This window comes from Strongylocentrotus purpuratus, unplaced genomic scaffold, assembly GCF_000002235.5.
Source record: "Strongylocentrotus purpuratus isolate Spur 01 unplaced genomic scaffold, Spur_5.0 spur5_scaffold_13, whole genome shotgun sequence".
NCBI classification, from domain to species: Eukaryota; Metazoa; Echinodermata; class Echinoidea; order Camarodonta; family Strongylocentrotidae; genus Strongylocentrotus; species Strongylocentrotus purpuratus.
In genome coordinates this window covers 7,602,319-7,623,375 of record NW_022145598.1, presented here as the reverse complement: position 1 = coordinate 7,623,375, position 21,057 = coordinate 7,602,319, and the positions used below count along the sequence as shown (strand labels likewise).

General features: G+C 34.3%; 1 protein-coding gene and 1 long non-coding RNA gene across 6 annotated transcripts in view; one reads left to right on the top strand and one right to left on the bottom strand.

The window, feature by feature from the left end:
• Positions 1-21,057, bottom strand: part of LOC105447429 — a 136,373-nt gene that overhangs the window by 73,192 nt on the left and 42,124 nt on the right. For all 5 annotated transcript variants that reach the window (XM_030982801.1, XM_030982802.1, XM_030982805.1 and 2 more), the window contains exons 6-8: positions 16,764-16,850; positions 8,269-8,401; positions 1,284-1,435 (exon numbers count right to left, since the gene is read on the bottom strand). In XM_030982801.1, the coding sequence (XP_030838661.1) occupies positions 1,284-1,435; positions 8,269-8,401; positions 16,764-16,850 (372 nt within the window). The remainder of the gene's footprint in view (positions 1-1,283; positions 1,436-8,268; positions 8,402-16,763; positions 16,851-21,057) is intronic.
• The window catches only part of LOC115922965, a 20,361-nt gene continuing 10,283 nt past the window's right edge, over positions 10,980-21,057 (top strand). The window contains exons 1-2 of the long non-coding RNA XR_004063701.1: positions 10,980-10,991; positions 17,623-17,628. This is a non-coding gene — a long non-coding RNA (uncharacterized LOC115922965). The remainder of the gene's footprint in view (positions 10,992-17,622; positions 17,629-21,057) is intronic.

Here is a 21,057-nt window from a genome sequence, read left to right as displayed (position 1 = left end):
ACACTGAATGTTCAAGATTACAAACAAAAAAACATGTGTCGAACCATTTTGGTAGAAAATGTACCGGTATAGGGGCCGAGTACATAATGAGGATAAATAAAGATAAAGAAATCAAGGTGAGAAGGCCCGACACCATATGTGCTTAATACAGTTCACTAAAGTGCACACTTTTGTGAGGTTTGTTATTATTTAACTGGTTCAAACAATCAATCTACTGCAGGACAAACAATCCAGAATGAATTATAGCCGTGCTCTCTCAACATACGATGCCCATACCTTAGCTTTATTGAAATCTAGATTTTAGCAAATGTAGTAAAATTCTTTGAAATAAGATAAATCTATACACTTTTTGGGTCATAGTAAACATACATGTATATGTACATGTTATAATTAATATCATATACTGCGCATTACACATGAAGATTGTAGGCCTCTGAGTGGTCAAAACTGCAGGTATGAAATTCGCTACTGATCGACTGCTGGACAGTATAGCAAAAAATAATGACCAGGCATAGTTCTACATGTGTGTACAATTCAAGGACGCAATATTTGCGTGTGAAGTTAACAACATATATGCGCGGTGAGACACGTGCAATGCTTTTAGACTTGTTAATATCTTTTGACTGTGCAAATAAATACTAACAGGCATGTTTTGTTAAAATATCTCTTATTAGGAATTGACACTTGGGATGGAGTATATAAAACAAATATTGACTGCTTTGAGGGGAAGATTAAAAGTACCGTATTGCCCAAGGGGTTCTCTAAACTGCACTGTGCCCCGAGACGAAGGGCCATAGAACGAGTGCTGCTGCCCAGAAAGTCCTTCAGAATCTGTCCACGAACTCGAAACTGGTGTACAACTTAAGGTAAATTTACATATACTTGGGAGGTGTTTCACAAAGATCCTAAGTTGGACTTAAACATTATGGAGAGCCATTTGTAGCCTTAGAATAAAAATATATTAAAAAGCAAAAATTCAAGTATTTTAAACTTTTCCTAAATTCCACATCAAGAACATGAAATCTCCATGATGATAGAAAATGTGAATGATTTGAATCAACATTCTATGCCATTTAAAATCACTTTATTTCAAAGATGTTAACGGCTTTCCATAATTGCTAAGTCCAACTTAGGATCTTTGTGAAACACCCCATGTACATATATCCCTAGTTGCAGTGTTGTTGTCTATTGGATCTTTGTCTCGATAAAAGTCCAAAGACACAATGGTCTGCAGTATGTTGAGTTTTCAGTACCGTATAATTTCACATGACACGCTTACTCACCTTTCCCTTTTCAAACTTCTGTTTCCGTTTTGATCGGTGCAGTAACCTAGGCCCTGTATCTCCTCTCTCCCCGTACAGAGTGATATAAACATCAGCCTCCGGGGATGCATTCCAGTAGTTGCCCGTCGTCATGGTTACTTGATACAGCACCACTGGAAAGAGGGGAATATACAGGGGTAATCATTAAACCGGGATGAAAAATCAGCTGACACGAACTAGTAATTATTTTGGAAATCTATCTGGAGCAACTTGAGACATGTATCAGTGCATTGTACAGTGAAACTTGCATAAAGACACGTACTGCTCAAGATAGACAAAAAACAGTCTTTATAGACAGAAGGTTTTCTATGTACAGGTTCCTTTCAAATAGATTTCACCGAGAAGTACTATTGAAGGGAAACAAAGCATTTGGTCTTTCTATGCAGGTAGCAGCTAAAGTAAATTTCAATGAATTTTTTATTTCTCTCAGTCTGACCCTCTCCCTATCACTGTCTATCTCTCTCTATCTCTCTCTCCCTCTCTCTGTCTGTCGATCTCTCTCTCTCTCTCTCTCTCTATCCCTGTATGTCTATCTCTTTCGTTCTGTCTCTCTGCCTCTCTCTCTCTCTCTCTCTCTCTCTCCCTCAAATGTAAAGGAATGTATTAAAGGAATACAAAATTAGCAATTTTAAACATACATACAAAAAATTTCTGTCAGTTGCTTATTTCAGCAACATGATATTTTTAAACATACATAACTGCATTTTCTGTCGGTTGTTAATTTCAACAACATGATATTTTATTGGCAAATGTACATGTAGTAATAAGAGAAAAAATTATAGTTGCCAATTTGATTTTTTTTTAATCTGATAAATGTAGCCCTTAAAATTCCTATCCTGAATAAATGACCTTACTGAAGTTTGTTTTCAACTCAAACAAATTTTCATTACAAAGAAATCCAACCCAAATAGACAACTACTCTATTAAAAGAAATCAGAAAATCAGAGAAGCAAACTGATGAAAGTTTTAATTAAATCTGACTAAATACAAGGACCACTGTTGCCAATTTGAATCAAAAAATTGATATATTAAGTCCTGATTGAATGAATCAACCCTTCTTCAGTTTGTGACAAACTATTTACCATTTTACTTTATGTTGCTTTCGTAATCTTCATGTACTGTAGATGTAGTACTTTTACATCTACTCAAGATAAGTAATATACATGATCAGTATGTATGCTAAATGTACAAGTAATTTTGCACTTAGAAGTCATCGTATTTTAAACCACACTATTTAAATCAAATTCAAGATGATACAAATAGGCTTGAGCTCAGTGAAAATACTGGTCCTGTAAACTTTCCACATATTTTTCAGAATGGCAAGAAAGATTGAAGCTTCTGTCTTACGAATCTTCTTCATCATCATCATCATCATCATCATCATCATCATCATCATCATCATCATCATCACCACCACCACCACCACCACCACCACCACCACCACCACCACCACCACCACCACCACCATCACCATCATCATCATCACAATCATCATCATCATTATTAATAATGCTCATTCACATATATGCAACTATAAGCCATAGCATTTTACTGTCAAGGGGGGGGGGGGGGGGGGGGGGGAGGTGTTAATTTATAAAGCATACAGTGTTTCACAATTTTTGAGAAAAAACATGTAAGTCAATTAATATGAATAGGACCTCTATTGCACATAACTATTTTTTCAACCCCCATTTGCCATACATGAAAATATGCAATATATGAACAGAACCTGAAATATTGTACGTGTTCGTGTTATGAATTCTTAATAAAAGAATCACATGAGCTTACTATCAAACCTAACGTGCCTTGAATACATAGAAACCATATCTTATATGCTTGACTGATGCCAGTACATGTACAAGGTATACTTTGCATGATTTCAAGTTGCTCACGTTTCCTTTCAATATTCAAACTCAATGAATTGTTGAAAGCCCCTATTTGGCATACATGTATATATATCATGTAAGTCACGTTACTGCATTATTATCGCAGACAAGTCTTTGACTTTCAATTAGTGCTGTAGTGAAACGTTTAACCGTCCGGTATCCGACCGCCCATGGCGGATTCCGTTTTCAATTGGACGGTTTCGTTTTCCCGATTTTTTTTTTTTTTTTTTTTTTTTTTTTTAAGTTTCGATTTATGCCCCTCCACCTGGCACTATGCCTGGCAATGTCTCCCAGCTCAGTAATCTGTGTGTTGACTCACCACTCCAAAACTAGAACAACACTCCAATTTGTCTGTCATCTTGGTTTGAAAGTAATCTTTGTAATAGATCTCATCATCTCAATATGTAGTTTATAATAATAATTCATCCAACTTTTACACAAGGTTCTGTCCTAGGTCCTCTACTGTTTTTAATTTACATTAATGATTTTACACATTCTTCTAAAAACAACATTGTTACTATTATTTGTGACAAGTTCACAAGCACAAATCGGCCCCTTTAAATGCACCTCGCAGTTAAATGAAAGTTGCCGACAGAGTCGGTAAAAAAAAAAAAAAAAAAAAAAAAACTATTTTTTTTTTTTTTTTTTTTTTTTAAATATTTTTTTTAAATCGTTTAACCAAAAAACGTCCGGTTTTGACTGGCGGTTAAACGGAATTGGAGATATCCGTGATGTTACAGCACTACTTTCAATGTTGTAAATGCGTTATCTATTTCTTCACATAAATACATGGATGAATTGCAAGACTCTTCCTAACACTGCTTGCAGTGTAGAGTTCATCTTCATGATATGCTTGCATACATGAAGCTTTTTGAAGATTTTAAAAAGAAGAAACATTAACGTCTGTTTGGAGCCAGAAGGGCGTTAACTCTGTTTTAAAGTATATGAGTTAATGTCCTTCTAGTTCCAAACAAACAGTATTCTCCTTGCTACGCCCTACAACTATAAAAAACAACCTTTGCTCAAAAAAGTATGCATAGAATTTGAATTTGTTAGCAAATCTGTCTTTTACACAAAAAACAAAGATTCTTTGTGTCCAGGCTTGAGTCAATTAGGTTGGCCAAAAACAACTTTTGCTCTAAAAGTATGCATTGAATTTGATTTTGAAAGCAAATCCATCGTTTACAAAAAAAACAAATATTCTTCTACATGTACAGTTCATGGCCATCCGACATTGCCACTTGTAAGGGGCACTTTTCATCACGCAATTGCACTTAAAGATAGACCTTAAAAGCATCCCTACAAGATGTTTCAGCCGTAAAGATACTCCTAAGAAACGTTGCAGTCTATAGCTCTTTACAATTGCACAAAAATGAAAGGCGGAAAGCATGCAATTGCAGTTAAAGATAGGCCTTAAAAGCATCATACACGGTGTTTCAACTGTAAAGATACCACCAAGAAACATCGCAGTCTATAGCTCTTTAGAATCACACAAAAGTGCAAGGCAGAAAGCACGCAATTGCAGTTAAAGATAGACCTTAAAAGCGTCATACAAGATGTTTAGGCTGTAAAGAAACTACCAAGAAACATCGCGATCTATAGCTCTTTACAATCACACAAAAGTGCAAGGCAGAAAGCATGCAATTGCAGTTAAAGATAGACCTTAAAAGCGTCATACAAGATGTTTAGGCTGTAAAGAAACTACCAAGAAACATCGCAGTCTATAGCTCTTTAGAATCACACAAAAGTGCAAGGCAGAAAGCACGCAATTGCAGTTAAAGATAGACCTTAAAAGCATCATACAAGATGTTTAGGCTGTAAAGAAACTACCAAGAAACATCGCGATCTATAGCTCTTTACAATCCCACAAAAGTAACGCAATTGCAGTTAAAGATCAACAGACCTTAAAAGCATCAAACAAGATGTTTCAGCCGTAAAGATACCACCAAGAAACATCACAGTCTATAGCCCTTCACACAAAAGTGAAAGCATGAAAGCCCACATATACGGGAAAGGAGAGAAAATGAACGAGGGGTGAAAAGACATGATAAAGAACACAAGTATGGAAGCTTTACATCGAGCTCAACCAATCTAAATAAATGAAATCACCCGTTACGCTTTCCTTCTCTCACATAAAACCCGACATTCAACCTGCACAGAGGCAAGCTGCACAAATAAAATCAATTAAATTCAATGCTGCCGCTGTTGACCCATATATAACTCATGCACGGTTGCTTGAACCGTTTGATGAGACGTAATATTCATCCTTGGTCTTTTCGTTTATTGTTGGATTAAGCTTGCCATGTTGACACGCCAGGCAGTGTGGAAAAACATCAAAACTTCAAAGCTCCAACTTTATGTCGTTAAAATAATGTTTTATTCTATTTGAATACAGCTCATAAGTCAAAGTCATGATTGAATTAGTTCATGTGTACATGGTAAAACGTTTTAAATTTTTAGTGATAATCAGAAACTGACATTTTCTTTTTTTTAAGAAAAAGAAAATGTAACATTCTTTCTGGTAAAGGAGGAAATTTAAAACATTAAATTTGGCAAAATTTGCAAGGGCTAAGAGTCATCCTATCCATTTTACTTTTCATTTTGCTTCAATTTTAAAGAACTTCCCATTTATTGAATAAAATGTGCTGTATTTGGTTTGTCTAAAAAACAAACAAATCACACATAGTGTACAGTACATGTAATTAGGAAATTGATTCATGAACATGTTATACTATGTGTCTTCTGCATCAAGTGTTGCAAACCCCAAAAATGTAGTGTTACTAGTATAATACAAATTTTAGCCCATCAGGATTGTGTTTAGGGGCAAACCTGTATTTAAATTTTGTTGAATTACTTCAAATTATTATCATTCTTATTACAATCAGATAATACAGAGAGATTTCATAATACATGTAAACAGTTTTAGGAAAGAGGAGAGAGAGAAGGATACAATCTGCTGGTAAGGGGTGACAAAAGCAATTGAAAATTGCTATTGCTCGAAAGCATGTCACCCCCATAAAAATGCAAAGTTTACAAACAGGGAACTTGAATCATATCAAAAATAAGAGTTTTTGTTACTATGGTAACCATTTTTTACCCTTTACACAGGAAGTATATGTATTATTAATCCTCACACAATACACAATTCATCCTCACATATCAGTTCACCTTCACAGTTCCAATTTACCTAATGGGAATTGACTCATGTTTACGAATATGAAATTGCTTAATACCCCATACCCCAGAAAATGTCACTCAGTATTAATGTCTTTATATTCTCGATGCATTTCTTGCACAATGATAACACCGGTGTAAGGACCCCTCCTACAAAAAGGGTCTAGCACTATACAAATAATAGCTTTATATCATAAAGCATTTCTGATACATCTTTCTCAGCATTTCTTTTTCTTCGCACTCTCAATCTCTCTCTCTATTTCTTCTTGATTTTGTTATATATATTCTTTGTGTAATTTTATAGACGATCTTCGATTCAATCGATTGCTCCTTTCATTTGAAGCTGCCGTTGTATGATCAAGATAACTGTTGGTGATGTGGTTTTTAAAATACATGTAAACACTTGGACTATAAGATTTAAAATGTGGCAATTCACAAAGGGCTAGGAAGGACATCCAAGAATGTGTTTTCTTGGATGTTTTTTCTAGGTTACCATCTTCCCTTTTCATAGCACACAGCAGCAAGTGGTCTATAAAGCATCAACATCAAGTGCCAAAAAAAAAGGTGGTATCCTATGATATATTACTAGGGGAGAAGGGAGCTATAGGCTTAGAAGGGCTGCAAAAAATGGCTAAATTGATGTTTGAATATCAGTTTGAAGAAAATGATGTAATAACACAAAATTGAACTAAAACAGAACATTTATTAAAAATAAATTCATACCAATGCAGCAACTTTTTTAGTATTTTCATATTAAAATAAAGGTGTTCAAAATGTTAGATATTTCTATATTGTTGTTGTGGGATGTTTTTTGTTGTTGCTACGCATTATGTTGTATGTATGAATGAACTGGGACAACAAACTTGAACAAAAATTAATGCTTGAAGGCATCTGTTTCGTTCATAGTACAGAATACATCTCTCTTTTCCTGTCTTCCGACACGGAACAGTTTTATAAGGAGGAGAGATGAGAACTGAGGGTAGCAGCGTTTTGGTTCGCTTTTCCGCTCCCAGGCACAGCTTGTGACACCAAATGCTTAATCATAATAATATTCATAGTGGAGAGAGATTTATTTATGCTGTCTTCTGAATCAATGTACTACTTGTTAAATGCTATCAAACACAGGTACAAAAATATCTCAATTTATTGTACACCTTTATAATACACAATTACACATACAGTAGTGCACAATTATGAATTGTAACATTCGAAAATGAAGATGATAAAAATACTTTCTGTCCTTCTTGATGTTGCTTTCTTTTTATTTCACTTCTTATCCCTCCCCCCCCCCCTTTTATTAATTTGTTTGTTTGTTAGTTTATTCTTTGCTTAAAGATGTACATTAACTACAATCTAATATACACACACATGCTGCAATATCTCAATTTAGAGATACATCTTTACAACTCGCTGTGTATCTTTAATGTGTATAAATCTATTCATCACATATAGTCAAAGAACATTCAATCAGTTTATTGAACCAATCAACAAACTAATCATTATTTATTCTAGCAGTCGATTTAACAATCAATTTTCTTTTTTTCATTCAAGATCGAATTTTAATAACAATTTTGATTATCTTCAATATTAATTTCTTTCAAACTGTAATTTTCTATTTGGGACTGGAATTGTACTTGCATTGAGAGTAGCATTAAAGTTTTATTTCTGATTTGGATTTGGATTTAGTAGATTTAGATTTTGAATTTGAAATAAAAATTTGAATTTGGAAATTGGAAACATGAATATTGAATTTGGAATTTGGAAAATTGAAATTTGGATCTTGATTTCGATCTTAATTTGAATTTGAAATGGAAATTGAACTGATTTTAAATTTGAATTTGAATTTGAATTTGAATTCAAATCTGAGCGAATTGATTTAGACTTACCTGGGTAGATAGGCTCTCCATCTCTCATGACAGGCAGCTCTCGACAGATCTCACCATCATCCTCATCACGTGACATCCAGCGTTGGCATGGAAACACAATCTCTTCCCCTGTATGGGTATCCTGCATTCGAACCTAAGAGAGAGAGAGAGAGAGAGAGAGACATAGCTTTATGAAGAGATGACTGATACCACAAAATAAGAAAAACAGCATTAAAGAAAGATATACTATAAAGCCTTTTGGGGTCTTGCATTCATCAGTGCGAACCGCAAGATTGCAGAAAGAGCCAAAGTTAGAAAATATGAATAAAAACTACATGTAAAGGTAAGGAAGCAATTAAAAAATAATGGGTTCAAGTTGGCTGATAGACATGTAACCAGGGGGTGTTTCACAAAACTTGTCATTTGTCACTGATGACAAGTTTTTGTTATAAGCTACTGAAATCCTTGCTTCTGATTGGTTATCAGCAGATTTGTCACTGATTTTTGTCATTTGTCATTGAAAATAGGCTTTGTGAAACAACACCAGTCGAATACTAATGCTAAACAGAAAACCCATCAGATAGCCATTTAGAAAGAAAATGAAATAAGTCCCACCATACAGACAAAACACCACCTCCAAGAAAAATAGAGGCCTCCTTTAAATTCATTTACATTTACATGAACAAAAATGTAAAATCAATTACACTGTATATACCGGTATACATGGACTGAAATAATCTTTCAATGATTTTTTTTTTTAAACCAGAGGACGAGTATAGATATTCTTCCATCTGCATCGTTTCTAATTGTCAGGAGAAAAAAAACACTGCTTTTATGACTGACATACATATCATGTTAGCATTGTTGAGGATATAATAAATGAAGAATACAAGGAATTATACTGAAACTAATGTAACCAAGGATAACTGAAACATTTTGAAATAAAAAATGAGGCAACAACATGTAATCTGTAAATGATGTCACATAGACCATTTGACAAGAGAATTCATGTACAGTGATCATATAAAACAAATAAAAAAAAACAATGTAGCTATCATTTTCTTTTACTTAATTATGATTAATTTTACAGTACTTATCAAAATTTAAAGTACAAATGCCGTACTTTCTCTACACAGAACAATATAAAACAAAACAACTGCTCTGCTGAAATTTAAAAGATGTAGCTCAATTCTTAATGGGTAGAATACTCTGTAAGGTGCTCATACTATTTACTAGCAGTATATACATATAGAAAGGGGTCTCTGACAAAACAACTGCTCTGCTGAATTTTAAAAGATGTAGCTTATTTCTTTCAGAGCAAAATACTCTGTAAGATGAGCATACTATTACTATACTTGTTTTACTAGCAGTATATATAGAAAGAGGTTTATTATCTAAAGAAATAATAGAAGAGGAAACAAATCTAATTTAAACTCCAAGGAGTGTCTACCATAAAATCTTAAATCTACTTCTATTGACATGGATATCATGAAAATCATGAAAACATGTTTTCTCCCGTCAACTATAACTGCACATTTCATCATCTTGTTTATCTTACAGTTAGATCTCTCTTGCCTTTAGTTTTTTTCAGAGATGACATAGAGGTACATATGCCATGCATTTGTCAGTGAAATGTTGTTTCTTGATGGGGATGATTACATTGTGAACAGCATTTTCTGCCCAGATAGATCGCAATACTCGCTTCACCTTATTTCAAAGAAACAGATCAGTTCAAGCATACTCTAGAAAACAGCCGATCCATTCATTCAGTGATGCCAGGGCAAAAAAATCAATAAGTATTGACAATAGATGTATAATGGGTTTCTCTCTGTTTTTGTGTTGTCCATACGCTAGCTCACAAACATTTAGAAGTCAATAGGTGAGCTCCATGGCAAACATACAATGGCTAACGCTAAAAACATTCATGTACAGGATGATTTAGCACAACAAATGCCAAATAAACAAAATGGCAACCTTTTCATCTAAGAATGGCTAAATAAATCCCTAGTGGAGCTTTGCAAACTCTTTGTACATGTATCATTATTATCCAAATAAACAGGTAGAGATATCTGGTGTTAATAATAATACACAATATTTATTAGGCGCTTAATACGGGTGTCTCTAAGCGCACCATAGTCTGACTAAAAGATTATTTACCAAAACTTATAATAATGGTGTTTTAGCTTTCATTTTAATACACCAATAATACAAATATTGCTTTAAGTTTGGGTCTAATTCCCCTTTCTTAGCTCCCGCACAGCCTTTATTTCGAAGATTCAATACTTTACATATTTATGATATTAAGGAATTGCAAATTGTGTCATTGATGCAACGATTCTTCTCAAACTCACTACCTCCAAACCTTATGCACATATTTAGTCTCAACAAAGCGGTCCATACCCATGACATGCTGATAAATCATTGGATCGCTTCTTCCAATATATGTTAAACAATTCTCTTCGTTATGTTGGTTCAAAAATTTGAAATTCCGCACCTGCTTTACTAGTCTGTTTGATTTAACAATTCATTCAAAAGACTTTACAAGAAACATCTTCTCTCTCCTTATGATGCATAATTTGTTTAAAGACTACATCTCTCATACCAAAATGACCCCCCCCCCCTTGTTTTTTCTTCTTTTTTTTCCTAAGCATATAGTATATGTTATTATAACTTCTACGCCTGGTACATTCAACTGTCAGGCCTTATTGGCTTTTATGGATACACCATTTTCCATTTGTACTTTGGTTAAATACTTTCATATTTTTCTTTGTATTTTGAATGATATTCAATATTTTATCTTTGTATATATTGTCATGATGATGGAAATAAAGGTAAAAATTAATTCTTAGGATTGGCCGTTATCCATGTACATGTAGAGTGTCTGGATAGGGGATAATCAATTGTTTGAAAACACAATCCTACTCATGCACAAAATGTGTCTGTACATCTAAAGAATCTCCTCATACAGTACATTTTGTATACACACAAATGACACAGAACTTCAATTAATTCAACATGTCTATTTTCAGAAAAAAGAGGAATAGATGGATAGAATAAACAATACCTATATAGATGGAGGAAGGTGGATGTTATAGTATTTATTAGTAATAAACTAATGATTAAGAATACTGCCATAAGTTTTTAACATTAAATCCATAGAATAATAATAATAATAATAATAATAATAGCTAGTTCTTATATAGCGCTTTTCAGGACCGACGGTCCTCTCAAAGCGCTTTACAGGTATATATTATATTATTACCCCGGTCATTGGATTCAGGCTTTCCCGCACACAATGTATGCACATTCTCCACTCCCTAGGGAGTATTCCAGCCAGGCGTCATTTTTACAAGCGCACACTTGCTAATCTAAGCACATTAGCTTGTTATCCATGTAACATATATCATAATAGGCTAATATCTCAACAGGCTTGTTAATTAGGCTATGATACCATTTCCTGAACACCGTTTTCTACTCATGCCCAGAATCTCTATATATCTAAAGAATATCCTCATACATTTTGTGTACAAAATATGTGTTCTATATTACATATGATTCCACTACAATGTTTTTTTTTTTCATGAATTTTCTAGATATCAGAAGATGAAGGAACCCACCCCCCCCCCCCCTAGTCTGTATACAAATTAACAATACATTTTCTAAACTGCTCTTCATACTTCCAATTACGTTTCTCTGGAAGAAGTTTAATTGTATATTGAATTGAATTGAATTTAGTGAACCATATACATGATATGGAAATGCATAACATGCAACCATCATTAGAATACATTAAACATACTAAATACAAAGCAAATATATAGTCAGGGCCACACAAAAGCAAATTTCTTTAATATAAATAGGGCCCCCACATGAAACAAATTAAATTGAATATGATTCAGTCACCATACCTGCACATACACGCACAAACGCACACGCACAAAAGATACTGCATACATGCATACCTACATGAAAGCGTTGTGCAAAGTAATTAACTTGAAAGCATAAGATTTATTTAAAGAGAAGGTTGAGTTCTGGGGATAGGTGAAAAATATAATTTGTGAGCGTTATCATTGTTATTGTGCAAGTGTGAAAGAACATTAGAGTAAAAATGTCCCCTTAAAAGCATGGCTCCTGGTTCAAATGCCTTCACATTCTAAATATAACAATTGTAGTATAAACAGCTTAAAAATGAGTCCCAATTTTTAAGCCACGTGTTTGTGTAGTCTCTTATGCATCTTTCTGTGTACAATGCTTGTTACTTTACCAAGACTGGACCAATTTTCTGATCATTTTGATGACTTCAGAACCTTGCAATACACCCATACTTATATGCTACATGATCAACTGATCGATTCCACGCCGTTTCTTTCACAATACAATCGCAGTGACAGAATTCAACGTTATCTTTAACTATATATACACTGTATTGTTACAACAAAAAATCATTAAAGTTCACTAAATGCCAATCTTCTCCTGTACATGTATATAAATCCTAGTTTCATTTCCTGGTGATGACCATGAATAAAAAGTCTAACATTTGAAGTCTCACTCAAAATGTCTCTATTTATAGTCTTTTTATTTGTATTTTGCACTAAATATTTCATCAACATGTACATGTAACAGCATCTTTGCAGGCAACTGTTAAGTAGAAATAAAGAGGATTTCTTCATTACTTGAAAGTAAACAGTACCGTATATTAAAGATAAAGACCAGTTTAATATGGTCATGCGATTGTATTGTGAAAGAAACGTTGTGGAATCAATCAGAAAAGGTTGATCATCTAGCATATAAGTATTGGTGTGTACTGCAAGGTTCTGGAATCATCAAAATGATAAGAAATTTGGCCCAGTCTTGATAAAGTTACAAGCACTGTACACAGAAAAATGTATATGGGACTACGCACACGTGCGCGACATGTGCGTTAATCTCTCACATACCAATAGATAAACTAATTTACCAAATATGTCAATTAATAGGCAGTTTCCCGGCAAAATTGTTATCATCATGTATTAGTCAAAACATATTCTTTCACATGATTGGTAATAAGAGCTTCCATTTCATTTTTTTGAAATTGGGGCGTTTCCAATACTGGCCTTTACCTTTAAAGACTATTCTATGCCAGCATCTTCATAGGCCTATATACTCTCCACTTAATTCTGTTTTTAATCGCATTATACTCGGCTTCTTTTGTAGGATTTTTTCTATAATCTGCCAATACACATGTGGGTCACGCTCGCCCAAGGTTAAGATTGTCTTTTCAAAACCAGAAGGTCCTTGCCTTTGTGTTAAAATATATTTAGTTAATGCCCTTCTGGCTCCAAACAGGCAATATAAGACCATGAGGAGCCAAGTGTCCTATCAATAAGATATTCTTTATCAGTTTCGTATGAAGGATTTTCAGCCAACCAAAAATAAGTGGATAGCACAAGCATTGCAAGAACTACCCAGATGACCATGCATGTGTAGAGTTAATTTATTCAAAATCTCATGATTGTGCAGAAGTAACTGGATGATAATGCAATGTTTTTGATAGCTTTTGTTTTAGGATACAAGAAGAAAATGTATTTAAATATGCAAAGGCTATTAAATAATATGGATGTATGTGAGCAACCTTTGCAAAATAGTAGAATTGCAAGTTGCACATGCATCAAAACATATATGGCATTTATAAGTAAAGGTAAAGGTACATTGTGTTCAGTCAAACTCGGAATGGGTTCGGAATATGGGTTCAGATTGTCTTCATTAGGCATTTTTTTCTGCATTCTAAAACTAAAGAATCGTTTTCTTTAAAGATGGGTGGACAATTCTGTATTAAATCTCATGTATTCTCTTTATCTTGGGAACAGATCATATTTGAAGTCTGAAATTATAAAAATTCCAATTTTCTACTAAAAACATGTAGGGCATAAGCAAAATATTACAACCTGGGAATAGCTAGGTTCTTATCTTATAGTCTCTCTAATTTAGATTCTATGACCATTGAAAACTTGAGGGTGGATGGTCCTTCAAATCTCAAGCAGTATCTTTCATCTTGGGGAAAACATCATGTTTGAAGTCTGAAGTTTGAAATATACATCAATGTGCACAGCGTAAGTTAATCGTCAGATCAATTTTTAATAAATTTTCTACTAAAAACGTGTACGGCATAAGCAAAGTATTACACCTGAGAATAGGTTCTTATCATCACTCTAATTTAGATTCTATGATCATTAAGAACTTGAGGGTGGATGGTCCTTGAAAGCTCAAGCAGTATCTTTCATATCGGAGAAAACATCATCTTTGAAGTCTGAAGATGGAGAACTGAGATACACTTATAATGCATTCTTGAAAAGATTAATATCAGTCAAGAGCCTAATTCACATATTCTACTTTGACTCAGGAGACTGAATGATCTAAGAACCAGTTCACACTCCCAAATGAGAGCGATCAAATTAACGCTCCATCTTGATGTTTATTGGCTAAAAACCTGTTCAAAAGTACCATCTGCACATGGGTATTAAAAGTCATTTGTCCAAAACTCTAAAACCCAAAAAGAAAAATGCTGGATACATGTTCATGGGCCTTCATTATGGAATACTCTCCCTCAATGGATTAAAAAAAGCAGTTCTGCTGAAGTGTTAAAAACAATCTTAAGAAATATCTGTTTAATTTAGCTTATAACTGATTACCATTACCTTTCATGTCTGTACCTTTCCTATTGCACTTTTGTATACATATTTATCATGTACATGTATTTCATCTTTTGCACAAGCTGCGCCTTGAGCATATGACTGTCAAGTGGATTTGGCGCCTTATAAATCTTATGTATTATTATTATTATCATTATGTAATCATCATTCATTTATGCCAAATGGTACATTCTATGATTCACAGGTTGCAGTATTCTTTTCAAGAGGGCAAACAAAAGATATTCATGAAGCAGCTCCATCACTTTGGCAGTGATATTTTTCTTTTAATGCACAAAGTACCTGTAGGACTACACATGTTAAAGATCTGTTGATATTTAGGGTTATTTGTGCATGAGCTGTCTCAGAACTGGTATATTGTAACAACATTATTTCATGTACACGTATGACCTTCTATGCAGAAAACGAAATATGGCTTTCCATAATACCAGTTCACATTTAATAGTACAAAAGACACTGTTGAATAGTTAATCACTTGACTGTAGATATAAAGGTCGGGAGTTCAAGCCTCGATGTAGGAATGACTTTTGACAATAATCTACATTCTCATGGCCTACTGTCAATGAGTACCTGGTAGCGATGAATTTTCTCATGATTATTCTAATAATAATATTTTGAAGCATATAAAGCCTGTGAAATATTGGATCTCCACGAACGTTTTGCACAGTGGGTATAATAAGTTAATAACTGCTATCATACTGCAAGACCAGAAAATTATGTTCACATCAAACATTCCTGAATTTCCTGAATAGATCAGATCAGAGTAATAGACTGTGACAACTGTAACGGTAATTTACAATTATGTTTACAAGTAAGAAATTTAAATTTGCAATTATGTTTACAAGTAAGAAATTTAAATTTGCAATTATGTTTACAAGTAAGAAATTTAAATCTAAAGAATAAGAGAAAGGTGAATATGAAATGAAGGTCAATTTTTGATGGCCTGTAACAATTCATACTTAATAATTATTTTACAAGTGTAAATGGGTCTTAGTCATAATAATAAGAGAGAAAGGATTATGAAATAAAGGTCAAATTATGATGAACCAGGACAAGCAATACTTTCCAATTATTTTACAAGTACGAGTGCAGTCTTAAGAATAATAGAGATATAGATATGAATAAAGGTCAAGTTATGATTGTGATAATTAATATTTCCCAAGTATTTTACAAGTACACTGTATGACTTTAAAGTGGTTTGGTAACTTTGTTGAGGGTTGATGAAAAAAATGTGTAATTTTTGTACTAATTGGTTTTCTTTGAAGGTATCACTGTGCGACACCCTCTAACAGATACTTCTCCCAACCATTTTTGAATTTTCCCAACTGTTTTTCCATGATAATAAGATATATATATATAAAGACAGGCTTTTTAAAATCTTTCACCATTTAAAAGTCTGGAATGGTATATAGAGCCAGTTCATTGCTTTGTGACGATTTACATTCACCTTAACGTAATTATAAATTTGTAATAATATAGTTGGGAGAATACAGGAATCAATCAAATCAGTTTTTCCCAATTTTTATCATTAATAATGGGTCTGTTTTCACTCGAACTTTCAGATTATCTTTGATTGTAGATCTAGCATTGAAGTCACTACCTTAGCACCATTTTCTCTCATCTGAACATTATTACAAAGTCCCTTTGCGAATTAGAGAAGGGTGAATATGGAATGAAGGTCATATTTGTTATAGTCCATGATCAGTAATATAGCACAATAAGATCAAAATAGTACCCTAATTCATTGTCAGCATTCTTCATCCAATTTGACATTTAACTCAATATTCTTCACTTAAAACAAAAATCCTTTTCTTGATTTTTTTTTCTTACCTCTTCACACAGCCAGCCTGCAAACTCTGTTTGGTTATCATGACTGATCCTTATCTTGTATATCTCACCAATGTTGCCAACTTGCACCTAATAAAAAAAAAGTGAGATAAAAAGTTATTATGTCAAACAAAATTTAATAAAATAATTAAAAAGGTCTATTCACGGTAGTGCCTTACATGCTCAGACAACATTTGTCCTACAATCAATTTTTTTATATCAATCAGGTTCTTAAATTTATCCTAGATTCAAAACTGTATACCCTAACTCTAAAGCTAACTAATACAAATGTTTCATAGGAACAAGTATTAGAACATGTATTTCAAAACGGGTTCATTTAGTGAACTTCAATAAACAGCAATAAGAAAAAGTTGTGTTGTCAATTTGAGGAAGAAAAGCTGATCAATCTTGTCCTTACACATCCCTACCTTGGATATATATATTGGTCTAATTGCAAGATAAACTTCAGACTGCATCACAACCTTTAAATCTTAATTAATAGAAATGTTCTATAGGAACAAATGTTAGAACATGTATTGCAAAACAGGCTCATTTAATGAACTTCAATAAACAGCAATAAGAAAAAGTTGTGTTGTCAATTTGAGGAAGAAAAGCTGATCAATTTACCTTGGAAAGGTCTAATTGCAAGATAAACTCCAGACTTCATGATCACAACCTTTACATCTTAATCATGAATCAACCATGAAGGCAGACCAATATCAAATACCGTCAGACTATTGCAATACGTTATCAATCACAAGCGTAGCCATCGGTTGGAAGGGATGGTGATGTTGTTTGACATTTTCTCTTCCGGTGGAGACATTGGGGTACATTCAATGTATTTCATACTCTTGAAGTGGAGAACATGGTTAAAATCCCAACCCAGTGCTATAAGCTCCTTGACAAGACATGACAGATCTTCAGTAAGGACAACATACATATAGGCCTATAGCACCTAGAATCTACCTGATCTTGGTAATTTATGCTGTCCATGAAGATGGTTATGTACAGATATATAAAAGCAGGTGCCGCACAGCATATGTACAGTCAATATACACCTGTAGAGACCACCTGCACATTATAAAGAACACCTGTTTATGAAAAACACAATTTCCCCCCTCGAACATTGTTTTTCTTTCAAATATATCCTAAAGAGAACATTGAGATTGAGATCACCTGCCTATAAAAACTTTTTTTTCTTTAATATATATATATAAACCTTGTTATTATCATTATTATTAGTAGTAATTGATTAATCATTTTATTGTAGTTATTTTGGGACCCCGAGGAAGACCCCTTTGAAAAACAGCTTATAGCTGACAAGGGCAATCTATCCCATGAGTGGAGAATAAATAAATAAAAAAGACAAAATTTGTTGGGTTGATCTGAAGCAGGTGATCCCTCAATAACAATTTAATTTTTTTCTTTCTTTTTTTTTCTAGAATAGTCTACATAATATTTTAGTGTTTTGTTTCATTAAGTATGTTATGTTTATATTTCATATTTTATGATCGTAAATAAAACCAACGAACCAACCAACCAAACTTGAGCTGTGTCTAGACACAGGTTTCACTGTAAATCGTTCATGTACAGTGTCGATGATGCAACCATAAGTATTTTGTGACACATCTATCATATCCTTTTCCATCATTGTCGTTTTCATCACGTATTAACGTCAGCATTTTCCCTCTTACGAGGGGTTAACTGACTTTCGCGTTATGGTGACACTTCTCCCCTCCACTTCTTCTTGTCCCAAGCATCCTCATCATGTAGACCAAGCTCACAGCTTTCTTTCTTCACTATATCTTTCCATGAAATCTTTGGTCTAATTCCTTTCCCTCTATACCAGCCTCTTCCAGAGCCCTCACTCTTTTTACAGGTTCGTCATCTTCCCTTCTTTAACAGCACATGACATGTCCCATCCATCTCAATCCACTTCTCTTAACCACTTCCACCACAGTTTCTTCCAGACCCATGAGCTCAAGATATTTGACGTTAGAGCATAACATTTGCTTAAAGTAACTTGGTAACATTGCCTCAGATTCTGAAACAAAATCCTTGATTTAGCTCATGCTGTAATCATTATCATAAACCTTTAGGTCAGTCAGGAATCCCTTGACTTTTACAAGCCGATCGCCTCTCTGATTACAAAAAATATTTATGATTGGAAATCGAAATTTCATTTTTTGTTTTCCTAACAGTTTTTATAACACTACAATCTACTGGGGAAAATGAGTATGGTAAACCAGCCACCCAAAGATTTTTACTTTTTCGAGGCACTTTATGATCATTTTGAAGCGCAATTCTTTTAGGGCTTCAATATTACACCATATCACAGACACTGATAACACGTAGGACCATGCATCTCAGATTTAACATTGTTAAACGATGCCTTTAAGAGTCCAACAGTTACTTGAGAGCCCCCTCCCAAAAGCTCAGTCTGCGTAACTCTCTCTCCCATGCCATCCTTGGCTATCCCCCCCCCCCCCACCCTCCCCCTCCTCTCAAAGAAGAGGCAAAAAGTCCACTTCCTAAGACAGATTGCCTGCAGAATCATGCTCGATAGAATCATTCAACTTCCATTCTTCTTCCCCTCCATGCAATCAGCAGTCAACCATTTCACATTCAATGTTTATTAGATATGTTATGCACATTTTGGCATTCACTGGAGGCCTTCTCTTTCCACCATTAGTTTAATAAATGTCAGTCTAGGCCTGTCTTCGTCAGCTCGAGTTTGCCAAATAACCCATTATTTTCAGACTCGGGATATTTTACCGAAGATCGAAAATGCGTCTTCACCAGACCAATATGCTCATCACAAACTAGCTCAAACGGGAGCAAATTAGCCCGCCATTTCCCAGATACCGGAATATTTCCCAAATAGGGGGATATTTGGAAACAAAACCAAGATTTCTCAGGATATTTTCTCAACCAAATATCCCAATAATTGCAACTGTAGGCTGATGAAGACGCAAATTAGCTGGCTAATTTGCAATCGGGATAGTTGAAATAGCAGGTTATTTGGCCAACTCGAGCTGATGAAGACAGGCCTAGTGTGTTTACATGCATACTTCTTAAGGACAAGGTACCTTTGCCTGTGGGGAAGCAGACGATATGCACAGTCCCTAATGAACGGAAATCATCCAAATTGAATTTTACAGAAATATCATCATTTGGGCAGTCAATATTTATACACAACCCACTAGACAAAAACAATGATATATTATCTGACTTGATGAAATAGGGAAAATTGTTGAAAACATCACAGTTCTGGGGAAGAGCTGAGATTTCAGCAAATTTTAACTCCCGACCTTCAACTCCAGCTTGAGTTGAGGCTCATGCAGCCTCGGTGGTATCTCTGGTGCAGTTGATGTGACAACAACAACAACAAATATTTTCTAACAGTGCAATCAGACGTGATATACCGGGTAGGAGTTGGTGAATATCTATTGAATTTTTGGTTTTATTTTGATTTAGTATTGATGGTTTAATATTTGCTGACTTCATGATGCTTATTTTAACTGAGCAAACAGAATGCTCGGTCAAGCTCCGATTTCATCTAGCTAGCTGGCCCTGGGAATATGGGGACTGTCTGTGTGTGTGGTCGTTGTGCGGGCTGCATGTGTAATTCTGTACAGAGACGGGAGCTCTTCGTGACTGTGTTGCAACTGATTACCAAGACATTATTTAATTGACATTGAGACTTGGATAGCAACCCTAGTCTAATCTCCAGAGTGAAACTGTTATTGAATGAACATGTTGAAAATATGAGCAGCTAATTATATAGCAAGGGACACCTAATTTCAAACGTTACAATTCAATGATAAGAGACATGTCCCCCCCCCCCCCCCCCCCAAAAAAAGTAATTGTTCATACTTTCTAGAAATTTGAGGAAAAGGACTCACTAAATTACCTCTGATATCAAATTTTTAGTTTCTCACCAAACAGGCATAAAAAATGGACATATTTATATGGTACGATGATGTACAAAAGAAACCATATCACCAAAATATTTTTTCATATGTATATACTGCATCTAACATTCAGGAGCCTTGAGAATATCAGCTATATTATTATTGTAGAACAGCAGCCAGTAAAAAAAAATAATCAAATTGAAATGTCATAAAATAAATATTCTGTCTTAGAAAGCGCATTCTTGTTTTTAATATTATTATCATTATCACTATCATCATCATCATCATCACCATTATTTTAATATCCAATTTTACTAGCAGCTGCCCCACCCCCCCCCCCCCCCCCCTTTGACATTTAATTTGTGACTAAGCCCCTAATCCAT